A 22,450-nucleotide genomic window follows, 5' to 3' on the forward strand; every position below is an offset into this window, starting at 1 on the left:
CAAAAATAAATAATAATATTTTCTGACCAAACATTCTGATTTTCCCACTTTCTCTGCCCTCTGTAAGTTGACGGTGTCTCTAAGTGAGGTCATTTGTCCAAGTTCTTCTGGTGAGTCAGTAGTAACCAGTTCAGGAGCCCTGACTCACAGTTCCGTGCTTGTACCAGTACACCACATGTACACCGTATGGGATGGCAGTTGTCTCTTGTATTGTAAGTCTTCAACTTCCTATACGCTATAGCAGTGGTTTTCAAACTTTTTAGGCTGCGTACCCCTTTCCAAATAATGTAGTCTACTGAGTTCCCCAATCTGAATAGGTGACATGCAGCGGGTGTATGAGGGGTCACTTGCCCCCCCAGATTTCTGCGGTCCATTTAGCAAGAGCTTCTGGAGGTTTTCAAACTGTAGGATACGCCCCCTGTAGGGGGGTGCGGAGGAACATTCGGGGGGGAGGTGGCAACATCCAGTGGCTCAGGCCAGCCCTATGCAGCAGGGCTCGGGGAGGGAGTACCACCTGCAACCCCTGACTCACCTCAGCGGGCCTTCCAGCAAGCCTGGGTGTGGAGGGGTGGAAGCAAAAACAGTAACTCCAAACGGGGGCTCAGCTCACACCTCTGAGTGTTCCTCCACGCCCACCAGTTTGAAAACCACTTTAATAAATAAAATGCGCTGTCTGCCATTACAGGATTTTTCTCATGTACCCCCTGACGAGAGTTCGCGTACCCCTATGGTACACATACCCCAGTTTGAAAACCACTGCACTGTAGCATATATATATATATAAAAATTTTCTGCTTTAATTTTTTTTCTAAATAGCAGAGTCCAGTTGTATAACTACTGGCTATCATTTTTACCCCATAGGTATTACTATACTTTGGTGGCTAGTATCCCTTTATCTGCTCATCTCTCTACATTTGCCATAATGGGTATGCAATTTTGATCTTTTTCTGGTGTTTTTACTGTTGTTTTTTTTTCTGATGCTTTATAACTGTGGTAGTCAGTCACACTAGAATGAACAATGTTCTCCAGATTGCTGACTATTAAAATAAAAAGTGCAAATTCCAGGGCTGATTTTTGCTGGGTGTTTGATCACACCCTTTCACCCACCATTTTTCTATTGGTCCGAATGAAAATGCACTCTTTTTGACTACTTTCTGCTTGTATCTGTCAAGCATCTTTTAAACTACATTGTAGTATGAAACTAATCTACTGTAAACAATAGTTCATATGTAATATAAAATGGAAAATATTATACTGCCTTTGTAGAATACTATACAACATACGATGGTAAGTCAGGATATATTTTGTACTATGCTGTTTATAGTCTTGGGGTATCTTTTTTTTTTTTTTTAATTTCTCAAGTTTTTTTATAAAATTGCTTCAAAAGTCCTGCTGAAATCAAGATAATTTTTGTCCACTGCGTCCCCCTAATCTGTTACGTCTTAAAAAAACAAAAATTCTCTGGGTCAATATTTGAATGGTGAAGAGATTCTTCCTAGATCCTGCAAAAAAGAAGGTTTTGGTATACTCGATCTTATTTTCTTTCATTCAGCATTGGCTAGAAGAGATGGGAAGGAAATGGTGTGGCATAACCTCATGGATGTCCCCAAATTTAAGATTTGAGCTGGCTTGTCTGGTATATTTTATGAACCCATAATCCCATGAAATCTAATTACTGCACACCGGATTCCTTCGTGTTTACACAAATCCTCTTGTTATTTCTTAAAAGAAGTTATGTGGTTATTACAGTACAGCTGGGTATAAGTCTGAGTCTCAAGTTTTAAAGACTGGTAGTGTATTTGCCTTTCTTCAATTGCGTCACACCTCATCTGTTCCCGAAGACTTATCAGAAATGATTACTACCTTTTCAGCAGTTTTCTTCCTCATTTCTTGTCAAGCTCTTTGCTGTAGCTTGTCCAGTCCTGCTGACTTGCAGGTATTTCTTTAATAGCTAGTCCTTTGCAACCATTAATATGATTCACAGTTCAGAATCATCCCAGTTACCATTTTAAAGTTTTATTCCTTATTTTCACACACTCTTCATTTTTGAAGTCTTAACTCTCTTGTGCCTCATCTCTGCTGTCTATAATGAAGAGAACAAGAGTAATTTAAGAGCTTATGGTGGACTGTAGGGAATGCCTTTCAAAGTGTGTGTGAAGAAATGGGAGGAAAGTATGTGATAATTACAACAAACTTTACTTTATCATTAATATTTTCTGGCACTTAGTTTACACATATACCAAAGGTTTACTGCGTAGTATTATCTAGATTGAATGACATGTGCAGAGTGTTCAAAGTGCACATTAATTTTTGTTGTTGTTTTGCAAATATATGTACCAGGCCAAAGACCTCTTCCTCAGAAAATGGTTGTAAAGAAAGATGTGCTACAGTTGCACTTCTCAGTCTCCTATTGGCGTCTTGTACATACAATGTTGAGGTGCCTTTTTGTTCTAATTTTCAATTGTATGTTTCCATATGTGAGGAATAAGGCTAAGATTTTTGTCATGGATATTTTTAGTGAAAGTCACACACTGGTCATGAGCAGTAAAGAGAAATTCACGGAAGCCCTTGACCTGTCCATGACTTTTACTAAAAATATCCGTAATAAAATGGGAAGGGGTTGGGGCAGCTGCAGGGGGGCTGGGAGCTCCTGGGCCCCTGCCACCTATGGGGGCTCAGAACTCCAGAGTCCCCCTGTCCCTTGTGGGGCCAGGGAGCTGCAAGGATCCCTCTGCCCACAGCCGGGGAACTGCCAGGGATCCCTCTACCCCCATCCCGGCAGCCAGGGAGCTTGGAGGCTGCCCATCGTGGCTTGGGGGCCTGCTGCCTCAGGCAGCGGGCATACCTCACAGCTCCCTGCCACTGCGACAGGTGATGGGACCCTGCAGCTCCCAGCCGCCGGGGTTGAAGTCACAGACATCTTTGAAAGTCACGGATTCTGTGACCTCCATGAAAAAATTGTAGCCTATGGGGGAGCCAGTGTAAAAGCTATCAGAGAATTAAGTTGAACATTGCTACACTGGAACTCTGGAAAGCATCTTGCACCTAGTAAATTCTAAAACTCTTTTTTCAGAAATTAGGTTTGACTCTTATAATAACAAGTTATCATTTTAGCACTGCGTAGGAAAAATAAGAAGTATAGCAAGAGACCACCCTGGCTTAACCAGGAGATCTTCAATGATCTAAAAATAAGAGTCCTACAAAAAGTGGAAACTAGGTCAAATTATAAAGGATGAATATAAACAAATACTAAAAGTATGTAGGGACAAAACTAAAAAGGCCAAGGCACAAAAGGAGATCAAACTAGCTAGAGACATAAAGGGTAATAAGAAAACATTTTACAAATACATTAGAAGCAAGAGGAAGACCAAGGACAGGGTAAGTCCGTTACTGAAGGGGTGGAGGGATAATAACAGAAATGACAGAGGTGCTTAATGATTTATTTGTTTCGGTTTTCACCAAGAAGGTTGGTGGTGATTAGACAGCTAATGTAGTGAATGCCAATGAAAATGAGGTAGGATCAGAAGAGGCTAAAATAGGGGAAAAAACAAGTTAAAAATTACTTGGACAAATTAGATGTCTTCAAGTCACCAGGGCCTGATGAAATGCATCCTAGAATACTCAAGGAGCTGACTGAGGAGATATCTGAGACATTAGCGATTATCTTTGAAAAGTCACGGAAGATGGGAGAGTTTCCAGAAGACTGGAAAATGGCAAATATAGTGCCCATCTATAAAAAGGGAAATAAGGACAACCCAGGGAATTACAGACCACTCAGCTTAACTTCTGTACCCAGAAAGATAATGGCGCAAATAATTAAGCAGTCAGTTTGCAAACATCTAGAAGATAAGGTGATAAGTAACAGTCAGCATGGATTTGTCAAGAACAAATCATGTCAAATCAACCTGATAGCTTTCTTTGACAGGGTAACAAACCTTGTGGATGGCGGGGAAGCAGTAGACAGGGTATATCTTGACTTTAGTAAAGCTTTTGATACTATTTCGCATGACCTTCTCATAAACAAACTTGGGAAATGCAACCTAGATGGAGCTACTATAAGGTGGGCACAAAACTGGTTGGAAAACCATTCCCAGAGAGTAGTGGTTCACAGTCATGCTGGAAGGGCATAATGAGTGGGGTCCCGCACGGATCAGTTCTGGGTCCGATTCTCCTCAATATCTTCCTCAATGATTTAGATAATGGCATAGAGAGTACACTTATAAAGTTTGCGGATGATACCAAGCTGGGAGGGGTTGCAAGTCCTTTGGAGGATAGGATTAAAATTCAAAATGATCTGGACAAACTGGAGAAATGGCCTGAAGTAAATAGGATGAAATTCAATAAGGACAAATGGCTGATTAAAGAGTCACTGGCACTGCCTTTTTGGCAGGTTAGACCTCAATGAGGAAAATATTTCCATTATAATAGCAGCCTTCTGTGTTCTGCATAACATTTGTGAACTAAGGGGGAGACGTTTCCGCAGGGGTGGAACATGGAGGTGGATTGGCTGGGCTGCTGCTTTTGAGCAGCCAGATACTAGAGTTGTGGGAGGGCAATGAATGCGGGTGGGGGGTATTCAAATCAGGGAGGCTCTGAAGGAGCATTTTGACAACGAGCTCCAGTAATGTCTGTCCCAGGTATTGTTCTCTTGTGCTGCAGTAATGATTGCTGTGTATATGTTTAATTTTATAATGCAAATGCACCAATTGCCACTGTATATGTATAGGAATTACTGTTTGTAGGAGAGCGGGGAGCTCTCCATGCTGAGCAAACAGGAAGAGGAATTTCAAAAATTCCTGGGACTGTAAAGGGGGAGGAACGCATGCCTGTATACCTGGCTGCAGGGCAGCAGAGTTCAAACTGGTGACCAGAGCAGTCACGATGGGCATTGTGGGACACTTCCTGGAGGCCACTTAGGGTGACATAAGCAATGCAGTGTCCACACTGACACTGCATTGCTCTAACTTCGTCGCCATAAGCTCTACACCTCTCGTCGAGGTGGTTTTGATATGTTGGTGTAGCAGCAGAGTTAAATCGGCAGGAGGGGCATTGCAGTGTGTACGCCTCCACACTTAGATTGATATAAGCTGCCTTATGTCGACTTAACAGTGTAGTATAGACAAGAGCTCAGTTTGCTGTGTCTGGTAACACAAACATGTCCTCTGGCCAATTAGTCTTTTCAGAGTCTTGGGTCAAACCATTTCCCCTGAGTTCAATACAAGAAATGTTTTAGCTTCTTTCCAGCAGTTTTACAGAAGATATTCCTCTTGCAATGGTGCCTTATTTGACCCCTGAGGTTAGGAGCACTGGAAGGGTAGGTCTACACTGCACAATTAACTCAGGCACTGGTTTTAACCCAAACCCTCTTACCATCCACACAGAATACCCTCTGACCCAGCTGTAGAGGTGCTTTAAGCCTGAGCTAGTTTACTCTGCTGGGCTCAGCTTGAACTCAGGCTGGAATCCTCCCACTCTGCAGTGAGAATGCAGGCTAAATTACTCGAGTGCTGATAGTCCTCCAGTGCCTTTCCACAATTTCCCCCCCCATCCCCTCCCTTGAAGGACAGACAAGTTCTCCTGAGCATCTTAGCACAAAGGATGAGCATCTTGCCCCCAAACATGTACGGGTGAATGAGGATAATGTGGGCAGGGCTTTGCTCACACCCCAAGCTCGGGTGACCTGGGTGCCAATCACCTGAGTGAATTGTGCAGTGTAAACATAGCCAAAAATACAATACTGTACTTGAGATCCTAGCCTAGAGGCTCCTGGCTCTTTTTATGAGGTAAAATCTCCTCCTAAAGACCTCCAGACAAGTATTTTCTGTATTGATTCTGGTTCTTAATTAACTCTCCACCGAAGAGTCCTCATAATGAGGAAACAGAATCACTACGTATTCTGCAATTTGCTACATAGACTTTTTATTTTTAGAATCCTTAAGGCTTTATCTAACAGTAATGGAATCAAAGCTCTAGTGGATTTATGCTTAGTGATAACATGCCAGCAATTAATGCTGAAGTAAACCAGGATTACTCAACTTTCCCATCAAGCAATGCTAAATCTGGCTTCTTTTTCTGTCACACTTCTTCTGGAATTGGGTTAAGCCATATATTGAGAGAGACTGTCTAATAGATGAATTTGTATTCCTTGTGATGTATAAACTTCAGCGTGCGGCTTGCAAATCCAGCCTTTCTGATGTTGTAAATCAAAATGATCAGTCTACCTTAAACTAAGTATCTCTATAGTTTTGTATTCATGCAGCCCTATCACAAGCAAGTAAACTTAATGTCATGTGGCATCTTTTCAGAGTTGATTCATTTGTCATATGTCTGAAGGGAGATGTGAAAGCAACCCAAAGGTCTCTAAGCCAGACCAAGGCATGTAGAAGGTTGAATACGTAGCAGAAAATAAAATACTTCTACATTTTACACCAGAGGATCTCAAAATGCTGGATAAGTGTTAATGAATTCATCCTTTCTGCACCTGACTTTCCCGATTTGGTAAAATACATCTACTTCGCAGATGTAAGAAGAGTTAAATAACTTTCCCAAGGTCATATTAAAACTGTGTGGCAGAGCCTAGAATAGAGCCCAGTTCTGTGCTTTGGTAACAAGCCCATCCATCTCCTGAACTGATACGGCAAAGCACATGTATCTTTTAGAGCAATGTCTGTCTGACGAAAATGCCCATTTTTTTTGTAAGCAAAAAGTTTCACATAAATGTGTTGATTTTGACAAAATGTTGTCTTTGTGGGAGAGAGGGACAGGAGACAAACATTTTGATGGGGTTGAAACATTTTGTTTCAACATTTTCCAAAGTGAAACATCTGGATATTTTTGTTTCAAAATAACTTTTCATTTTGAAATTTTATCTCAAAAAACATTTTGATATGGCAAAACTAAAACAAAACACTTTAATCTAAAATGGATTTTGTGGGGTTTTTTAAATTTCATTTAATGGGAAATTTGGAAAAAATATTTTTTCATTCTATTTTGGAACTGAACAAAGTTTGACATTGCAGAATTTCTTATGAAAAAATCTGGTTCCTGCCTAGCTCTAGTAATATCCACCTCTTGTATAATTATATTAAGGGGATGGAATTTCCCTGGCTTCCCACTATTCAAATAAAATGTTCCTTACTAGCTTCTTTTGTTGCCTCTCAGGGCTTTGAAGGCTGCCATTTCAAAGATAAACTATAACCTTGTCCACATTGTGTGGGGTTGTCTGTTTTTTTGCAGTGATGCAGGTATATAGGTATTTAATGTAAGTTTTTATTTACAAAACCTGTGTCTTGGGTCCAAACTATTTCTAAATATCTCTTTGCAAGACAAGATCAGATTCCCCCCCCCCCTTTTAGCCGGTCTGTTAAACCCCCAGTAGATTAATCACTTATACTAATAATTTTGATGTGGCTAGCCATAGATCTTGTGAAATGATAAGAGAGGCCCTATCCAAGTCCCTTCCTCATTTATACCCGTTTCCACGTAGGCAAGGTCTACACTACCACTTACTTTGGTATAATTTATGTCGCTGTGGGGTGTGAATAAGTCATGCCCCTGAGCAGCGTAAATTACACAAATCTAAGTTCTGGTGTGAACAGAGCTTCTCCTGCCAAGATAGCTACCGCCTCTCGCAGAGGTGGTTTTATTATGCCAGTGGGAGAGCTGTCTCCCATCAGCATAGAGCATCTTCACCAGACGCACTACGGCGGCGCAGCTGCATTGGTGCTGCTATACTGATGTAGTGCTTCTAGTGTAGACTAGCCCTTACTTATGACACTCTCCTCAATCTGCACCCTGTCTCTCTGCAGTCTCCCTCTGTCATTCTGTGTTGCTTCTGCTCATTGGCGGCAAGTTCCATACCCACGTGGTGCTCGGGCACCAGCAATATTCAGAACCCAGGGGCCCAGCTCCACCAATATTTGGGGCTGGGTGTCCCCCCACCCCCAACCCCACCTGCCGCCCCCCCCGCGTGCCTTCCCCGAGTGTCCCGTGGCCCCAACTTGCTGCCCCCCTGCCTTCCCGGCCTGGAGCAGAACGTCTCTGTCTTTGTCTCCTCCATGCTGCTTCCCTGCAGCAACTGCTGCCGCGGGGTCCTAGCCCCCCTTTTCCACTGCCAGGGCAGACTGACCCTGAGCCTGTCCTTCCCCCTCAAACCTTTCCCTTTCCCGACAGGACCCTCCAGCAGCACAAGGCCTCTCCCCCCCCTCCCGTCACTGCTCCTGCCCCATGCTGGGCAAGGAGGCAGCCCCATCCCTCACCCCTGGTGAGGCTACAGTCAGGGGCAACAACAGGGGAGGAGGCGCACGCAGCATCCCACGGCACCCACCACAGGGGAGGCGAGGGAGATTCCTGGACCTGAGAGGGGCCCTAGGAGCACATGCAGTGACAGTGTGCTGCTGGGGGGGGGGCAGGAAAGGGAGGCTCCTCCCCCAGAGCTTGCTGCTGCTGGCAGGGAAAGGGCTGGGGGGAGTCCTCCTCTCTGGCCCCTGTCCCAGAGCAGCCTGCCTGCACCCCAAACTCATGCCCTGCCCCACCCCAGAGCCCACACCCCCCAGTCAGAGCTTTCACCCCCCACCACACCCTCAACCCTCTACCCTAGTCCTGAGCCCTTCCAGCACCCCAAACACCTTATCCCCAGTCCCAGCCAGAGCCCTCATCCCCCCCACACCCTGACCCTCTGCCCGAGCCCTGAGCCCCTCCCACACTCCAAACCCCTCATCTGCAGCCACAGCCCTCAACCCTGCACCCCATCCCTCTGCACCCCTCCCATCCCCAAACTCCCTCCCAGAGCCTGCACCCCAATCCCCTGCCCCAGCCTAGGGCCTGCACCCCAGACCTCCTCCCTCACCCAAACTCCCTCCCAGAGCCTTGGGCAGGTGGGGGGTGGAGTTTGGGCAGGGGCGGGTTCTGGGCACCACCAAAATTTCTACAAAAATGCCACCACTACTTCTGCTGACCACCCACCCTTCAGGTAATGGAAACCCAGAGATAAGAAATGAAGAGCAACTTTTTAAGTGGGGGTGGACATTTGGAGAACTTGGTTTCTGATGTTGCCTACTGTTGCCAGACTCAGTGCTGTGAGGAGGGTGGGTCCAGATGTGGCTATGTTGTGTGAATCCCTGTTCAGCTGCAGCTGAGCATTGGTGTTCCATTAGTACAGAAAAAATACATGCATGTTATAAGGTACTTTCCAGGTGGCTGCTTTAATTATTGCATTGATTTTTTTATTTATATCTATATAATGATTAAACAAAGTATGTTTAATTTTTAAAAGATGCATATTGGTTATAAATATCTCACCTAAAACTTTTAAATGAACTGCCTTAGTTTGATTACAGGAAAAAAGTAGATTGGATCCAATTCTATAAGAAGATTATGTACAACACTACAATAGGACTGACTAATGCAATAGCAAGGGGGATTTCCAACTTTTATGTGTAGCGAGTTAAGCAGATGATGGTAGTTTCCAGGTCTAGCTAAAAGAGGGAAACTTCACTGCTACATCTCAGACAAAAATCAAATACAAACAATCTTCCAAGTTGAAGTCTCAGTCTAGCTGTAGCCAAAGTCCTCTTCTTTGCTGAGGTTCTTTCCTTTCATTACCTGTGTAAAATTGCATCTATTAACTTTTAGTAAACAATAAGTGAGACTGCAGTTCATTTCCGCTATCTTGATCTAGAACGATTATTTATCCATGTTGAAAATCATCCTCTCAGAAAATGAAATAAAACAACACATTCCATCAACACAGTTTTCTGCAAGTGTGAGGAGAGACAACTGTGTAAAGCGATGAGAATTTGCACCATTAAGCTTGGCCAAATTTCCCTTACCTGAACTGTCGTATAGGGTGCTATATGTTGACTGACTGTAGCCATCCGCCCCACATTTCTCTTGTGTCCTCTGTGTAGTTTGTAAAATGCTTTGGGATCATTGGGGATTAAAAGTTCTATATAAATGTGAAATATAATTGCCTGAATGTTTGGTGTTGATAAGAAATCAGTCTCATGAATTTTTGTGACCTTTTGGGGATTTTTCAATAACAGTTAATTGCTGCTAGATCATAAGACCAGTTTGCTTTGCTTGTACGATAGCAATTTTTCAATATAAATTCTTCTCTTTTCTGGATGCAGGCAAAAGAAGCCTGGGAAATACAATTAACAACCTTTATCAATGCTTTTCAGTTTCTCAGTTGCCAGCACTTTCTGTTGATTATGAAAACAGTGGGATGTGAGGCTGACTATGCTGTTCATGTGTGACTCTGTGTATGCAGGCGTTTGAGACTTATTCCAGTGATCTTGTATGCTATTGGTTACTAAATGAAATCTGGCATTTCTACTATGTATTTAAGAGGACAAGGTTCTTTCCTTTTTGACCTTTTTAAAGATTGATGCCGTAAAAATAAAAAGCTTCTCTGTTATCTCATCCTTCCTTTGGCTGTTATTTTTTATTTACTTCAGTTGGCTGCAGTCTAGGGGAAACAAACTTCTGTGGGGCAGGGAAAAGGAGGATCGGGCCCACAGTGAGCAAAGATGACCTGAGGTTGCCATTCAGTTTCTTACTACTTCTGACCAAAGCACCCCTTTTATCAATAAATTCTATCTTCATCTTCACCTTGCAATTGGCACCCGGAACAGTGGCTAGACACAAGTGATATTCGAAATAACCACCTTACCCAAAGGCGTGGCAACTTGTTCATTTTCCCGTGACAAGAATAGTGGTGACTTTATATTTTTAGCTTGGTTTTGCTGACCACAGTTCATACTGAGATCGTTCCTGTGGATTCTCAGTGCTGGATTAAAATCTCATTCTTTTAGAGCATAATAGATAGTGGATAGGGACGGAGCACAATCACAATCCCATTCTGTGATTATCCAACCTCATTGCATGAGCCTTCCCTTAAATTTATATTTTGAGAGGGTACAAATCATTCCTGCTTTGTACTATTATATATCTTTCTCTAGTAATAGTTTTTGTTTTCTTTGGGCTATCTGAGTAATTTGTCTTCCTCTAAAGCTTTAGAGCAGTTTTCACGTTCCCTTCCACGTATTGTATGAGCAATGCACCATCTTACTGTGTTTATTTTCACCTTTGTGAAAGATGGAGACGTGTTCTTAACTGAAATGGAAATCCTTTGCAGCAAATGGCCTTGCTGAAGTGCAGCTGGCTCCTGGTGCATATTGTCTGGATGATTGGTTGCTAAATTTGCAATGCACTGAATGTCTCCCTCTTTTTTCTCTCTCTGATGCTGGTTGCAGAATTATAGCAGTGATGCTTTCATGTTACTCTATAAAAATGTATCTATTTTGCCATAGTATGTTTCAATTAAATAACTTGCAAACTATTTTAAAACTGGTATTTGTTAGCATTGGTATCTCTGTGGGATGTTGCCAATGTAAAGTGATTTATTTTCTGTATTTTACAATTATATGGCTTTCAGCACAATTCTGAATAATTCCCCATGATAGAGGAGTACATGGAAAGAAATAATTTTGCTATTCAGTTAAATTGAAACCAGCATCTTTAATCCTGACCTGCTTTGAGCATTCCTAGTTTAGAAACAGCAATAACAGTCGGTCACTACAAAATATGTGCATGGTATGTGTGTAGCCACGAGGTACCCTTGCCCTGAGTGATACTTGAATCTAGAAACTCTCAGCTTATGCCAGAGTCATGTTATTACAGACTCTTAAAAACATTTTATCTTTCAGGACTCATTGTTGGAGTGATCTTGAGATACGGTTCTCCCTCCAGCAGTGGCCATGACAAGCCATTCAGCTGCTCGCAGGAGGACAGACCATTTACAACGCTGTTGGTCAATGTCAGTGGAAAGTTTTTTGAGTACACCCTTAAAGGAGAAATAAGCCCTGGAAAAATACACAACGTGGAACAGAATGACATGTTGCGAAAGGTAAGGATAGTTGAGATTTTGTGAATGACTGCTGCATAGGTGACATTTCCTGTTTCACGCTGCTCCTTTTACCCACATTTCCCTTCTTCTCCTCCAAACTGAGTGTATGGTATGATATTAAGTATTGTATTTCCAGATGTAATAGAACTAAATTATTTAAACTCATTCAAAAGTGTCCTCTGTATAGCATTCATTGGCAAAATTGTATCTTCTTTGTATCATAGTGTTCACATGTCCTTTCATAACAGTTCAAGAATTAATGTATGCTCAGTATAACCAAAGCCATTTCTGTATAATTAGCTAACATTTATGGAGCAACGTCAAGACACTAATTGCTACTGAGATCCAACTCAGTCCTATAGTACAGGGAGTTTTCTACACTTAGCATCTTTGATTTTTCTTCTCTATTTTTTTTTAGTTCTATTATGTTCAAGGAAAAACTAGTTTCATTTCTCCCCCTTTCCATCAAATGTAAAATATCTGAAACTGGGAGTTTACATATAAACCCTAAGTTAGACACAACAGTTTTCTAATAGTACTGATCACTGACTTTTTACAATCGCTGGTGTATCTTTAATTTTAAATTCTTTTGCTGCCTTGAACAGTTTGGCCTGGCTTTCATTGGGACTTGACACTTACAACTTCCACTGAAGAAAAGTGTGTGTGTGTGTGTGTGTGTGTGTGTGTGTGTACGTGCACGCCTGTGGTTTGGGTGACTTACTCATATGGTAACTATATGCAAAAGGTGTAAATAGAGTTGGCGCTACAAATAAGAACCAGAAATCTGCAGAAACATCATGGTTGATACCATGATAAGGGGCTTTATGCAGCACCTTTTGAATCTAAATTTCTGTGTTTCTGGTTCATTTAAGGAGGGGGCCACCAGTTGGGACTGTTAAACTTTAGAAGAACCCTGAATATATTGTTATACCAAAGTTCTTCAAATACAGTGGTCTCTATTAAAATCTTCATTTCTTTGCCTTTGCACATATATAATGTTACTTCATGGGTAGTAAAGAAAATACCTAGCAAATTGTTTAACATTAACTACTTCCAATGGTAAAATTGTAAGGATTTTATTGGCAACTGCTGTCTGTGTACTCTGTTCTTTTTTTGGTTTTAAATAGGCTTTTACATTTTTTTTAAGGTAACATTTGACCCAGAAGTTTTCTTCAACATTCTGTTGCCTCCTATTATTTTCCATGCTGGGTACAGCTTGAAGAAGGTAAGCGTAAGCACTTCCTGAGAATGTAACCATGACACTTTCGGCCTAATGCTGCATCACTAACCTCTAGAGTACAATCTCCATTAGTGCCGCAGTCCTGAGCACAAGTGTCTCTTTTGTGGTGTCTCTTGCAAAGCTAGAAAGTCTCGTCCATTGTTTCTAAACAGTTGGCTAGTTTTAAGAGAAAGTTATATTATTTTACTACCAAATATATAGAATGCTGTTTTAATTACGTGTTTTCTTACATTATTTACCCCTCAACATTGCTATTGAATAAGCAAGATAAACTTAAACAATATATTCCAGTGAATTGTCTGGTTTTCCTCTGCATTGTATGCATTCAGTGAGTTACTTTTAGAGAGATGGGCCCAAACTTAAACTGCGATCTGAACACCTCTGAATATTGGAGGATGGGAATTCAGGACTGCACTTTGTGACTTGGGGTCATCACCTACAGTTACTTTCCTTTTAAACTCTTGGCCCTCTGTTACATTAGTCACACAAGCATCTGGTTATAAAGCTGTGTCTCAACAAGCCCCACAAGGTTTTAAACGTGATTCAGGTGGGACTTATATTAAATGTTTAAATATTACAGAAGATTTACGTAGTAAGATTGGAAATATTATTTCCTCCCAGAGTGGAAGGCTGTTTCCTTATATTGCTGTAGGGCTGTCCTATACATTTTGTTGATGTCTGAGTTTTCACATAGCTGAGCTTTAATATATATATTTTTTCTCATACAGAGACACTTTTTCAGGAATCTGGGGTCTATCCTGGCTTATGCCTTTTTAGGAACTGCGGTCTCTTGTTTTATTATCGGGTGAGTGAGTTTTGTGAGATTGTGCAACTTTTATGTACTAGTTTCAAGTTGATGAAATAAATGCCATATCTCCCTAAACTTCTGATTTCTAGTGATTAGAACAGTAACTGCAAATTTTCAATTAGGGTTTTATTGGTGTGCCCTTTGGGCAAAATTGAGCCTCTAAAATGATGCTAGAATTTCGTTGACTTCAAATAGGGTTTTGCTTTCTTACAGAGCAGTCAGAAACAGACCACGAAGTTTGTCCAAACAATTCAGTTCTGTGGTGGTCACTGCTATTGTCCAACCTAACAGTCCTAGAGATCCAAGGTTCTGTTGGTTCAATTAATCAGTTATGAAAACAAAACTTTACAAAATACTTGATTCTACATGAATTGGCCTCTATTTCTAATGAAGATACATTAATCCAGAGAATAGAGGCAACTGCTAACCAAGAATCTTGACTATCAGTTTTTAGAAGCATCCTCTTTCACCTATTTAAAAATAAGACACATAAGCAAAATGATTTTGATTGTGAATACTTACTCTGTTCACAATGTTGCATCTTTTCAGCATGTGGACTTTTGTAAGAGCTTTAATGTGTGTATATATACTCAGTAGCTGCTTTATTGCATCTGCTACCTTGAGGGAATTTCACTTCAGAGGAAAAAATAATTTAATAGCTGTTACACTACAAAGTTCCTTCCCTAAGTACTACACAATGCATTAGGGGAAATTGTTGGATTGTGTTTTTTGATCATGAGGACAAACTACATGTCTGACTTCCTGGGTGCTAAATGACCTGTGTTGGGTCATATCACGCTCTGGACTCAGATGATGAGGAAACAACTGTTGAGAGATTAGAGTTCCACTCTCACTGTTCGATACTGAACTCTGGGCCTTGACTTCACTAGAAAATTAGGTCAGTTTAATTATGTCAGTCAGCGGTGTGAAAAATCCACACCCCTGAGAGGAGGTGTTAAGCTGACCTGAATCCCTGTGTGGACAGCGCTAGATTGACAGAAGAATTCTTCCATCAACCTAGTTACTGCTTCTCAACGAGGTGTATTACTAGATCAGTTTTCAGAGTAGCAGCCGTGTTAGTCTGTATCCGCAAAAAGAACAGGAGTACTTTTGGCACCTTAGAGACTAACAAATTTATTAGAGCATAAGCTTTTGTGGACTACAGCCCACTTCTTCGGATGCATAGCATATGCATATGCATCCGAAGAAGTGGGCTGTAGTCCACGAAAGCTTATGCTCTAATAAATTTGTTAGTCTCTAAGGTGCCACAAGTACTCCTGTTCTTTTTACTAGATCAGTGGTTTTCAAACTGCGGTTCGCGACCCAGAACTGGGTCACAGAATGTAAGGCACTGGGTCGCAGCAGTTCTGGTCAGCACTGCCGACGAGGCCGTTAAAAGTCCCATTGGCGGTGCTGCCTGGTTAAGGCAGGCTAGTTCCTATCTGTTCCAACATCTCGCTATGCCCCGGAAGCGGCCAGCAGCAGGTCTGGCTCTTAGGCGGGGGTGCCACGGGGCTCCATGTGCTCCCAAGCACTGGATCCGCACTCCCATTGGCCGCTTCCCAGCCAATGGGAGCTGGGTGCAGGGACAGTGCCTGCAGGTGAGAGCCGCGCAAAGCCGTTTGTGCGTAGCCGCCTAGGAGCTGGACCTGCTGCTGGCCGCTTCTGGGGCACAGTGCAGTCCACGGTGCCAGGACAGGGAGGAAGCCTGCCTTAGCAGCCCTGCTGCACCACTGATCGGGAGCTGCCGGAGGTAAGCCCGTGCCCCAATCTCCTGCCCTGAACCCTCACCAAACCTGAAGCCCCTTCCTGCACCCCAAACTCCTCATCCCCAGCCCCACCCCAGAGCCTGCACCCCTAACCCAGAGCCCCCTCCCAATCCCTGAACCCCTCATTCCTGGCCCCACCCTGCAGCCCTCACCCCCGCACCCCAACCCTCTGCACCAGCCCTGAGCCCCTCCCATACCCCAAACCCCTCATCACCAACTCCCTTGGGTTGTGGGCATCAACAATTTTCTTCAACTGGGTTGCCAGAAAAAAAGTTTGAAAACCACTGACCTAGGCCGATGGAAAAACACCTCCCATTAGTGTGGACACTACCTACACCAAAGCTGTAGCATTTCAAGTGTAGATATCCCCCCCCCTAGTGTGGCAAGGCCTACCTGAGCAGTGATGAGAGGATTTTATCTTTCCTATACTCTTCAGAGCCTCACAAAGGAGACACCACCCTTCCTGTTTTGATAAACACCGCTTTGTCCTCTTTTACTGCAGGAATCTCATGTATGGTGTTGTAAAACTAATGAAGTTGGTGGGACAACTCTCTGATAAATTTTACTATACAGACTGTCTCCTCTTCGGAGCTGTCATATCTGCTACTGATCCAGGTACTGCAGTTACTTAAATTATTCCATTGATAACACATTGAGGATGTATAGCTGACAATTCTAACATTTTTTTTTCTTTTCACTTATCTTACAATGGTAACTCTGTGTGTATGTACTGTATGATGTATATATTGGGCATCAGGACAGTTGATATCTGGCAAAGACTGTGCTGGTATCTGGCGAGACAACCCATTTAGAAACAAAATGTACTGGTTGGCTCTGCTGATATGTTTTCCTTAATAGAGTTTCATGAATATAAACTTTAATTCAGTTGAATGAATGTAATTTTTTCATTTTCTGGAGAGCCTGGCTATCCCTTTATAGATTCACTGCTTGAAATGTAGTATTACTTTTTATAAAATAGGCGCAATCTGTTTTGAAATTTTAAGGTTTTTTATTTTAATATATTGTAGTATTTTAAGTATAAGGACACTTTTTTTTATATAGCCAACTGTTTAACCTTTTTTGAAATGGTGTCTTCAAATTTCAAAGTGCTACAGACCCATAAAGTTGTCTGTTTTGGAAATGAACATCTCTGGAGAACTGTTGTGCATGTGTCTGTCTGAAGTACTAACCAGGATGTCATGCATCCGAAGAAGTGGGTATTCACCCACGAAAGCTCATGCTCCTATACGTCTGTTAGTTTATAAGGTGCCACCGGACTCTTTGCTGCTTTTACAGATCCAGACTAACACGGCTACCCCTTTGATACTTGAAACCAGGAACTATATTTTAAAACGTTTTTTTACATATTCAGTATCTGTTTCTGGGAAAATGGGAAGTGGCAGCCAGCAGTTGAGATGGACTACTGGTAGTTGGATTCACTTCTGCTTCCTTTTTTATGGATACTGGCATATGATGAGTGAAAATAAGGTACACATGGGATGAGTCTCCAGGAGCTTCTTCCCCAATATCAGACCGAAGTTATTGTTTGAAAGGATTGCTTTGAATAATTACTAGTCTAGTCTTGTCTTGTCTTGTCCCTCTCAACTTCTGTTTGCAAATACGTTTATAACATAGAGTGTACTTTTTGGACAAGGTACTTACGAATGGTTTTATGTGGGGTTTTGTTGTTGTTGTTGTTCTTCTTCTTTGTTTTAGTTTTTTTTTTTTTTTAAAGAACTGAAATACTAAAGATTTGTGTGAAAAGACTGTAAACGTCTTCTATTGTTTGTTACCAGTCCACAACTTTTTTCTGGCTATTTGATTGTGAAACTTGGACGTATTGTTTAAAAAATAGTAGGATTCTTGCAGAGTGGAACTGTTGTCTATTTATGTCCAATGGTTGGGAGGACTTCCTAGAGAAATTTCTTGTGTGTGAGAGACACAGCAAGTGAGCCAGACCCATTTTGGAACAAGACTGCCCTAAAACTGTCATTCCACCTCCAACAGTTAATTTACCTGTACAGTATGACCCTTAATTAAATATGTCTAAAGTCTTCCCATTTTGGTTTGAAATTGTTCCACAGTCTATGGTTTCTGCTTCTTTAGACAAATTGGAAAATGTCTGCTCCTTCCAGCTTACAAGCACTCACAATAAACTAACGTACATGTTCTTTCTTATTTTTATAGTTACCGTGCTGGCAATATTTAATGAGCTGCATGCTGATGTCGATCTCTATGCCCTTCTGTTTGGAGAGAGTGTTCTAAATGATGCTGTTGCCATTATCTTGTCTTCGTAAGTAACAATTCAGGCTTCCACTATGTGAAATTTTCTATTTCTTCTTGTGGTTTAAGTGGTAGCTATGAATCATATTGTTTTTCTAAAAACTTAATCTCCACATTTCTTTTTCTAAATGGATTCTGCCTTGTGAACTGAACTGATAAATGTTGCTAACGTTTTTGTCTATGCTACAGAGGTGTGTAATGAATCAGTCAGAAGAGAATTGGCATTTAGAATCCGAATCTAGCAGAATACAATATCCCTTTGCTTAATGATCTGGCATAAAAGATTTTGTTGCCATCACTAATTCCTCCATTGTCATCTGACTCTTTTTTTTTTCTCCCTAGATCAATAGTTGCCTACCAGCCAACAGGTGAAAACACCCATGCATTTGATGCTGCAGCATTTTTCAAATCAGTTGGAGTTTTCCTTGGAATATTCAGTGGCTCTTTCATGATGGGAGCAGTGACAGGGGTTGTTACAGCTCTGATATCCTTTCTTGTGTTTAACTCTTCCAAAGTGCAGGTGTGTTAGCATTAAACAAAGCCCTGATCCTGAATGCTGACTCCAGCAGGTTTCAATCATTATTAGTCAACACATTGCTGAACACAACTTGCCGTAGTCTACATTGACTGACTGTAAAATCATGATCAGTATTATGTCATTTTAGGCCTTGTCTCTGCTAGGAAGGGTTTGCTGATGTAGCTATAACAGCAAAACAGGTGGAGACACAGCTTGTAAAGAACTCTTGCTCGTGTAGGTTATACCAGTTCCCCAAACAAAATAAGCTATGTTGACAAAAGGACATTATTATTGGCATAACTGCATCTACATTGGGACTTTTGCTAGCATAGCTGTGTGGGTCTGGAGGGTAACTGTTTTTTTTTTTCGTGCTCCTAAACTATACAGTTCTGCCAGCAACATTTTTAAGTATAGATCAGGCCTTAGTTACCCATACAGCAAGGGGAATAGCTGTATAACCACCTGTGACGGCCCCTTTGAGGCCCTCTGGAGAGCCCTGTGGTCTTACCACATCCCGCCCCAGAAAAAGGCAGTAGGGTGGAGTCCGCCAAGTGGCCTAAAGAGGCCGCAGGGGAGGTAGCCAGTCAGGGCTCAGCAGGTTAGTATAAAAAGAGCTGGAGGGCCAGAGTGAGTTCAGTTCCTTGCTGGAGCTGGAGGAGCGTGGATGGTGTGCCTGGCTGGCTGATGAGGCTACGTGACCTTGGATAGAGCAGTGCTGGCAGAGACCGGGGGGAGCAAGAAAGAGCTCCTGGCTGGCTGCTGGGACTCAACCAGGACGAGGCCCTGAGGTAAGGGTGAAGAATGTGCTGGGCCTGTGGGGAAGTGGCCCAGGAAATCATAGCAGCGACTCAGCATAGATAAAGGGACAGAGTGGATGGCTGCTATTATAGGGTCCCTAGGCTGGGACCCAGAGTAGTGGGTGGGCCTGGGTCCCCCCCCATTGGCAACTGGGGAAGTGACCTGGACTTTGATATGCCTCAGAAGGGGAACTGAACCCTTTTAGTAGCCCAGGAGGAGAGCGGGGGACAGAAAGGACTAGAGAGGATATGGACATTGCCTTCAGGGAAATCGTCTTGGAATACAGCTCGATACCAGGGTCAAGGCCATTTAAAGACTACGGGACTAATTAAGGGCCTTAGCCCAAAGACGACTACAGGGAGAGAAAGGGCTTGCATATGCACTCTGCCAAGGGGAAGCTCCTGAGAGGCCTACCACCCCTCTACACCACCTTCATGCTGGTATAACTCTTTCCACACTAAGGATTTTACTGGTATAACAATATCGGTAAAAATTATACGTTGCTAAGTGACATAGCTACACTAGTGAGACTTACATATAGATTGTAATTGTAGTGGAGACCTACCCTTAAAAAGAAGCAGTTTTAACACTTGGAAGGCAACTAGGTGGTTCATATTCACTGTTCCAATGCCTTAACCACTTGAGCCATTAATAACCCTTTCAGACACTATTGGGCTCTTGCTATGGGCCTTATGTTTAATCTTTCTGCAGGAGTCTCATCTCAGATATTTTTCAAATAAAACTCGATTCTGTCTTATCAGTATTGATATAATACAACCCACTTCACGTGATTTTTTTCCATTATTTTCAAGCCTATGTCTCAATTCTACTATTGGATCTGCAGTGGAGTGTTGTATACAGGTACAATGATCAGTCTCTGTGGATCTGGTTGCAGGAGTGGGGCATTGGACCTAAAGCTTGACCGGAGTAAGAGGTCATGATGCTTCATTAAACTCTCAGCCTTTTCTTCTAGATATGCTGGTGTACTCTTACTCAAACACAGTCTCTTACTTTGATGCATGTGTGCATCAGAAAACTAACTTCAAAGGAGTGGAAGGTGATAAATATTTTTAAAATCATAAATCCATGACATTTCATGTTGGACAACATTTCTCCAAAAGTGTGTCTCATTACATGTTTCCATAGTCCAGGCTATCTGACTGCTCTCCCTGCCCCCACCCCGCTCATGTCCTGCATAATGAAAATGCTTAAGGCATTAAGAGAGAGAGGGTGCCGTGGTACTTTTTACAATCTGAATTTTTGGACTTCTCAGGTTTGAGTGACCATTAACATGATATTAATATAGTTCTTCTCAAACTGGGCTCTGGTCTGCCAATGGTCCATATGGAGCTGGTTGGTCACATGTTGCTGCTATTTCAATTTATATTCAACTACCAAATTGTATTTAAAATACAGCTAAAATATATAAATAGTTGTAACATGACACATCCATTTTAGCATTTGCTCTAGCTGACACCGGGATATTACTTGCTGATGAATGGGAGGCAGACTGGCCAGTCAGGGAATGGAAAGGGAGGTTGTTCACAAGATAACATCTGTTAAGAAAAAACATGAGACTTTGCTTTACCATACATGCACTGGAATCCTCAGTTAGGATATGAAACTTTAAACTCTTTCTTTTAAAAGTGAGATTCACGTCAAAAAATAATTTAATTGTATCCAAGTATAATACTGAAAATAAAGGTTTTAATTAGCTATAAAAGAACAGTAACACGTTACTGTTAAGTCACACACAAGCTTCATAAACTTCTGCTTCTGACTGATTTTCCACAGTACTGACACAGCTGTAGTTCTTAGAGCACTTTGCTTGCCTCTGCATCTCTTTGTCATTGAGGGTTGATTAAATAAATAGGGGAAGTTTAGTCATGCATTACCCATTTTAAAATTGTTTTGATTGTTTCTAATAGTTATGCAAATAACTTGCTTTTGATCTTTTGGTTTTTGGTAAAATATCCAGGGACTGATAGCTGGTCAGTATTGCCACACTCAACTATATGTGATTTAAAAAAAAAAAATTTTTTTTAAGAGTACTGTACATACTATTTCCTTGCAAGTGCAGAGTCTGCCTGCTTATTGTGCATACAAGCACAGTACAGTGCCCTCTCTACAATATTGTGGGCTTTGATGAGGGAAAGGAATAATATGAAGAATAAGGTAGTAGCCAAAATACCAGCTGGTGTAATGTCACTTACCCTTTGGTGTAATGTCACCATCGTTGAATGGCCTTCATCATCTCAGGTTGGTCTTATCTAACTCTAACTCCAGCCAAATTATGCTGCAGACTCCATCCTTGCCTCATCCTCAAAGATGTGCAAGGTGGCCAGGTTACTGTTGCAAAAGAAACCTTAAACTTCCTCATTCTTGAGTGTCTGATACTTCAGCCTTGATATAGATGAGTTGATGGATTTAATGTTGAAATTGTCTTGGGCCTGGTCCACACTAACCCCCCACTTTGAACTAAGGTACGCAAATTCAGGTATGTTAATAACATAGCTGAATTCGAAGTACCTCAGTTCGAACTTACCGCGGGTCCAGACGCGGCAGGCAGGCTCCCCCGTCGATGCCGCGTACTCCTCTTGCCGAGCTGGAGTACAGGTGTCGACGGCGAGCACTTCCGGTATAGATTGCTTACGGCCGGACCAGGAAGTAAGTGTAGACCTGCCCTTGGTTTGTATTGACACTTCAAACTAATGCAAACAAAAAGGCTTTTTATAAACATTAGGTGTAACTGTACTAACATTCAGCCAAAATCACCAGGTATTTGTTGATCCCTTAACAAAGTATTTATGTGACTAAGTTTACCAAACTGCATTGCTTCCCCCTGCTGGAGACAGCTCTCTTCTTCCTGATGTCCTGGAGCACTTTCTTGTTAGCTGAAGCTTGTGGGTTTACAGGTGAGATGTTTTGGAGTCAAGGACAAAGAGATCAAACTTCTGTCCATCTCCTTTGTTCACTTGCTGAATTAAATCTGTTTTAACAGCACTTCATATAGGATGAATGTTTTTAGTGCTAAAATGTTTTCACTTTCCTTACTGGTAAAACTACACTGGAAAACAACCCCTGGAAAATGTGGGCTTTTCTTATTACCTGTCAAAGTCTGTGCATG

The 22,450-nt window shown here is 42.0% G+C and overlaps 1 protein-coding gene across 2 annotated transcripts in view; it reads left to right on the forward strand.

Moving 5' to 3' along the window:
* The window catches only part of SLC9A7 (solute carrier family 9 member A7), a 103,767-nt gene that overhangs the window by 46,854 nt on the left and 34,463 nt on the right, over positions 1-22,450 (forward strand). For both annotated transcript variants that reach the window (XM_065580817.1, XM_065580818.1), the window contains exons 2-8: positions 11,709-11,908; positions 13,056-13,133; positions 13,877-13,953; positions 16,228-16,340; positions 17,913-18,018; positions 18,351-18,506; positions 22,126-22,238. In XM_065580817.1, coding sequence (XP_065436889.1) covers positions 11,709-11,908; positions 13,056-13,133; positions 13,877-13,953; positions 16,228-16,340; positions 17,913-18,018; positions 18,351-18,506; positions 22,126-22,238 — 843 coding nt within the window. The remainder of the gene's footprint in view (positions 1-11,708; positions 11,909-13,055; positions 13,134-13,876; positions 13,954-16,227; positions 16,341-17,912; positions 18,019-18,350; positions 18,507-22,125; positions 22,239-22,450) is intronic.

Source organism: Chrysemys picta, chromosome 1 (genome assembly GCF_011386835.1).
Source record: "Chrysemys picta bellii isolate R12L10 chromosome 1, ASM1138683v2, whole genome shotgun sequence".
Classification (NCBI taxonomy): domain Eukaryota; kingdom Metazoa; phylum Chordata; order Testudines; family Emydidae; genus Chrysemys; species Chrysemys picta.